The following is a 6,240-nucleotide window of genomic DNA, read 5'->3' as shown; positions in this document are numbered from 1 at the left end:
TATTTGCTTTCATTAATGTCTAATCAATTATCTTTAAACAAGAGAATCAACTATGATTACTCCATACTATATCCATCATTGATCGATGCATGGGATTCTGAAAGTAGTCTGCTTAACTTTAATTGGTACCAAGGCTACCCCTTTGTTTATGAAAGAATTGGATCCAAAAAACCATATGAAAAAAAATAATCAAGCTATTTATTGAAAAAATTTCAAAAATAAATTCTCAAAACTCAACCAATCGTAACAAGGAATAAACCAAGTCCGGTTATTTGTATAAGCAAAAATATTGTTGGCTTCAACTCTCAACAAATGGTTAGGGAAGCATAAAATAAAATAAAGCCAATAAGTTGAAGCTGGTGTACATCAAACAGTTCAAATACCATTATGTATCTATTTCACAAAATCCATACACATATTTGTTAAATTTTTAAACACCTACTAAATTACACAAGTCCGCCTCTTATATAATTTAATATTCAGCATTATTTAGCCAAAGACAACCCTCTCCATATATAAATTCTGAGGACAATTATTTTTACATATACTGGGTACTGGAAATTTACTGGAGAAGAGCTTCAGCTAGTTATGGTGATAAGAAATGCACCCGAGCAAGAGGATACTCCTTTCCAGCTATGAAAACACCAGTTTGTGACCACTTGATATCCTCCCAATCAAGATTCTCTTCCAACACCTGTTCAAATAAAAAAGATCAAGATCGAATTCATAAAAAGGAAAATCAGTAAATTGAACAGTCTTTTGAAACAAAAACAAATTATTCTAGTCAATTCTCCTATGAAAAGTGGATTGTTCGATTAATTTTCCCGTTAGGCAGAAAGAACCTTGTCACTCAACGATCTTTTACCAAGTAATCTCTATTATGTGAGGCTAAAATTGTAATATCATGTAAAATCCCTTTCTTTTCTATTTAATTTAACCAAATAGAACAAGTGAAAAACAATTTCCATTTCCCAGAGATACTTTTCATCACCCTACCTTTCCTTGCTAATATCCAGTGTACCAAAAGGAGAATTAGATTTGAAGTTAACGATGTAGTTAGAATAGGAACCAGGGCTTTAGGCAGTTTACAAAAAGCCAAAAACTATCTACATTAAAGTTGGGGAGAATAGTTGATTTCATTAGCAATCTGAAGAGATGGAGATTGCACAACACCCGACTCTCAAAAGATATGGAGATTGCAAGCTGCGATTGATTGCAAAAGGTGCAATTCTATGACCATGATTACAAAACATATCGTCTTTTATGAGGTCAAGAAGAAAAAACACATTTCATAAATCTTAAATATTGGGTCAATTATTTCTCATAGTGACCAGCACTGGCAGATGGTTTTTCTACATATTTAAGCTAGGTAAGCAAAGATTTTAAGAACTTCACTAGTTGAGTACCCCTTTCATTTTTCAAAGCTGCCCATCACTCATGCCCTGTTTGGTTCACTGGAATGAAGTGAAATAAAATAATTATTCCATCATAATGTTCATTCCTACATTTGGTTTACTACAAAAAATGATGGAAAATGTAATACAAATGGAATCATTATTCACCATTGTGAGGGAATAGTCATTCTATAAGAAGGCTAAAGAACAACCGTTCTATTCTATTCGAATCATTCAAGTGAACCAAACACTACATCATTTCTTTAAGTAGAAAGCATCCTGATAAGCACCAGGATAAAGGATAGAAATAATTTACCTCCAAATGTTCCAGGGGCAACGGTATTCCAATTGACCGCATGACTTTTTGGGGAAGGGGCTTCTTACAACGAGACCACCGGAAAACATCAATCAAAACACTATCGCCATCTATTGCACCAGTTCTTTCACCATTTGTAGAGTGCAAGTTGTGAGTATGAGATTTTTCCGTCTCCATATCATGTGTCTGAGATGATGTTGCAGCCTTGACCATCTTCTCTCCAATGAAGCAGAGCTCATACCTGAAGATTAACACAAAAACTCAGAGGCACAAGAACAAACATAGAAGTTGACATATACTATTTTAATCTTTGCAGCTCAAACTTCAACCTTCAATATAAAAAGTAAGGGTAAATTCTAAATTACACTGACCATCCTTCCTAAGATTTGTGCTTGATACAAATTAGTCCTTCACGTTCTAGAAATTACACAAACCTCCCCTATTAACATTTTCGGTTAAAGGAGCCAACGGAAAAAGGAAAAATACTATGAACCCTAAAAAAAATATGAAATTATTCATTACCCTCTGCATCTTCTGCCTCCCTCTGCCCTTTCTCATCTCTCTCAGAGTTCCAATCGGTCCACCCAACCACCACCACTGCCAAATTCACCCTCCACTGATCGCATATGTTAATCTTATTTCTCTAATTTGTAGTTTTAGTTTCTTAATGCATAAAAAGATGTCCTTTCTCCAAACATAATAATATCAACTCATTTACAAGATTTTTACAGCCAAAAGGCCCTGAAACCAAGCAGCATCTATGCGTCAATGGTTTTGCATGCATACAATTACAAGACTATATTTTTCAATGTATCTCTTGATATATACAACATTTCATCAACACAAGAAGTTAGGACTATTACAGTTTATCAAAATATAGCATGACAACCAATCAATATTCAATAAATAATCAAAATATAATGAATTGCACTATTTTATTCATGGTTACTGAAGTAATAATTCTCATGACAACTTTCGTTGTTGTAGTTATGAGTTACTCCATGCCAAAATGGGAGTCATAGTTGAGAAAACACAAAGTTTAAGCAGTAAAAACTGCAAGTGACCCCATTTTCTTGGCATTACTTTTCCAATTTTTCCCTAAACGAAGTTTAGAAATAATTGCTGTGATTATGGCATTTGTGGTGAATTTTATTTGCAAGGAGTAATATAGACAAATAACAGAATAATTGTTTTGATTTTTCCATTGCAACACATTTGGGACAGTCAAAAATTTGAAGTATAACATCTTTTAGGGAGGGAGTATTATTTGGGCAGTGGTTTAGAATTCAGTGAAGATAATCTCAGCTCCTCAAGACTTAAACCAAAAGAAAAACTACTAGCATCTTCATGAACTTCTATCATTTAGCAATTGAGAGGTGTGCATGTTCCATGAATAGATTACAATATGACACGAGATTCTTCTTGTGCATTCAATTTTTCAAACTACTGTATAAAAATGAAATGCTATAAAACTCTAAGCAAGCACTCCTCTAAGCCTAGTTAATACCTGCGTGAATGGGTTTCCAAATACAAAACTTCCCCCTTTTTCAAGCGTGCAGAAGTGTACAGTGGTTTCTTCAAGCCCTTGTCTGCAACAATGCTTATACTGTACTTGATCCTGGAAAAATATACAAGTACATAAATTGAAGACATGGTAACAGGGGCGAGAGAGAGAGAGAGAGAGAGAGAGAGAGAGATCTAAGTTGACATTGTTATTTTCACATGGATGTGATCAATACCAAATACATGACAATTTTGTTATGCCCATAAGTTGATCAAAGCCAAGAGCAATGCTCAAATTTAAAATGAGCACTGCTGTGTAGCTCGAATTTAAGCTTGGCCCGAATGGCTCGAAACTCATCTTGCCAGTCGTCCGGCGATAAGGCTAACAGCCACCGTTGACAAGGTGTCGTCCGGCCGGTCGTCCAGGTGGTCGTCCAGCCAGTCGTCCGATGAACACCCATTCCGGCCATTCGAGCCCCCTCCTTTTCGAGCTACAAAGGCATTTCTGATTTAAAATACATCTAATTGAAAATATCAATATCAGTGGCAACATTCCTTGCCAAAAGCAGGAGACTAGCTCATGCGCATAGTCAAAACAACAATGCAGCAATCAGATAAGTGTAATGCTGAATGAGAACTAGTCTATTAACGAGTAATGCACATGCAACCTCTTAAGAAACCCTTCAAATATAATGAAACCACAACTAAATTCATTTTTCTGATTCACTAATGAAAACTAGGGCTGTAAATAGGTCCAATTCAGTGTGAACTGGGCAATGTGTATTACAAGTTCAATTGATAAAATACCAAACCTAAGTATGAACAAAAAAAGTCTAGAATCTAACAATCCTACATAATCAATTTAGTAGGGTTTAAAAGGATTTTTTGTTTGTTTTGTTTTGTTTTTTAACACAAACTAATATATGTACTAATTTTTAGCCATTAAGGAGATTTTTCCTTTTGTTTGATGTATTTAATTTTCTTTGTTTTATTGATTGTACTTGTGGACAACTTATGCTTGTTATAATTATATATATATATATATATAACTATGTCAAGAAGCATGTTCAATGTTAATATTCCTAGGGTCATAGCAAAAATTCATAGTGCAACATGCCAAAGCAATAATATAAAAGTATATATATATAAAAGTATATAACATGACATCTAAGTATGTTTTATTCATCTCAGGGATTCACCCCGATCACACTTACACACACACACACACAAAAAAAAAAAAAAAAAAAAAAAAATTACAAACAAACAACCACATTCACAGGTTGGATTTTTCTTCTCTACTCTACCGCCGGTCTCTTCTTTTTGCCTCCGTCCTGGACGGCCCTTGACGGTGTTGCCTCCATGTTTCCCACTCCACTGGGCATGATCACTACTCCCTGCTCCTCCACTGCAGCATAAGGCGGACCTCCAAATCGGAACATCACGGTGGCCTTCCGCTTCAGCTCCTTGTTTTCTGCCCTTAGCACGCTTATCTCTGCTCGCGCATCCTTATACATGCGTTGGAGCAGAGCCAGTTGGGCGTTTAATTGCTGCACCTCATTTGTCCTACTCTGCAGCCGGTGCGACAAGTTTGTGACCGCCGTCATGGACTCCACACATGCCTTCAACGTATACTGATTCGCCTCCACATCCGTTTGCACTGCCATTTTTTGCTCCACCGACTGCATCGGAAAGTTCAACGGAGCAAACCCAGTGGTGTTTGGTTGAGGTTCACAGGACACCGCACCCGTTATCTCTCTTGTTGACTCGTTGAGGTCGAGAAAGAGAGTCAGCAGACCACGGGACGACGAAGCCATTTTCTCTCGCAACAGAGTGTTACAGACTCTCTCTCTCAGCACAACAGTGTTACAGCCTCTCTCTCTCAGCACAACGAAGAGTTTTACAGAGGATTTCGCAGGTTTCTTGCTTCTGCCTCGGCCTCAGGCTCTGTCTTGGTTAAATAGCCGAGGCAGCCACGCGCATCGCGCGCCTCTCGACGCCAGACAAACGGGCACGCCCGCCAAAGCACTCACGTGCCTCGCCATCATATCTGGCACGCCTTTTGATGCATCGGGCACGCCTTTTGATGGCACGCCTTTTGACAGATTGGGCACACCTTTTGAGGGCACGACTTTTGAGGGCTCGATATCTACATCCATGTATATTTTTTTGGGCAGCCTATATACACACTCATACAGTGTCTTCTGCACCGGTCAGCTTTATCAATCCCTTTGTTTCAACCTCAAATAGGTTTCTATCTTCACACATATTTGAGTTTGAGGGGGGGTTATACACAGTATCATGTATAAGTCGCTCATGGCGCACTCCCTAAGTCGCCCCCTTGGTGCACCACCACAACCTCTGCTACAACGGTCCGACATGACCCCGTAAACTGTCTTCTACAACGGTCCAACATGACCCCATAAACTGTCTTCTACAACGGTCCGACATGACCCCGTAAACTGTCTTCTACAACGGTCTGACACGACCACACAGTGTCTGCTACAACGGTCCGACATGACCCCGTAAACTGTCTGCTACAACGGTCCGACATGACCCCGTAAACTGTCCTGCTACATCGGTCTGACACGACCACACAGTGTCTGCTACAACGGTCCGACATGACCCCATAAACTGTCCCGACATTGATTCCGGTCAGCTGCTACATCGGTCCGACATGACCCCGTAAACTGTCTTCTACAACGGTCCGACATGACCCCATAAACTGTATTCTACATCGGTCTGACACGACCACACAGTGTCTGCTAAGTCGCTCATGGCGCACTGTGCACCACCCCAACCTCTGCTACAACGGTCCGACATGACCCCATAAACTGTCCCGACATTGATTCCGGTCAGCTGCTACATCGGTCCGACATGACCCCGTAAACTGTCTTCTACAACGGTCCGACATGACCCCATAAACTGTATTCTACATCGGTCTGACACGACCACACAGTGTCTGCTACATCGGTCCGGCATGACCTCGTAAACTGTCCTGCTATATCGGTCCGACATGACCCCGTAAAC

At 39.3% G+C, this 6,240-nt stretch overlaps 1 protein-coding gene across 1 annotated transcript in view; it reads right to left on the bottom strand.

The window, feature by feature from the left end:
• Window positions 1-362: 362 nt before the first annotated feature.
• The window catches only part of LOC114256451 (zinc finger CCCH domain protein), a 28,953-nt gene continuing 23,075 nt past the window's right edge, over window positions 363-6,240 (bottom strand). The window contains exons 10-12 of the mRNA XM_082923734.1: window positions 3,218-3,328; window positions 1,711-1,951; window positions 363-694 (exon numbers count right to left, since the gene is read on the bottom strand). Coding sequence (XP_082779860.1) covers window positions 587-694; window positions 1,711-1,951; window positions 3,218-3,328 — 460 coding nt within the window. The 3' untranslated portion in view covers window positions 363-586. The remainder of the gene's footprint in view (window positions 695-1,710; window positions 1,952-3,217; window positions 3,329-6,240) is intronic.

This window comes from Camellia sinensis, chromosome 1 (assembly GCF_055761805.1).
Source record: "Camellia sinensis isolate YWXY chromosome 1, ASM5576180v1, whole genome shotgun sequence".
Lineage (NCBI taxonomy): Eukaryota > Viridiplantae > Streptophyta > Magnoliopsida > Ericales > Theaceae > Camellia > Camellia sinensis.
The sequence above is the reverse complement of the archived record's forward strand: the minus strand, read 5'-3'. Positions and strand labels throughout refer to the sequence as shown.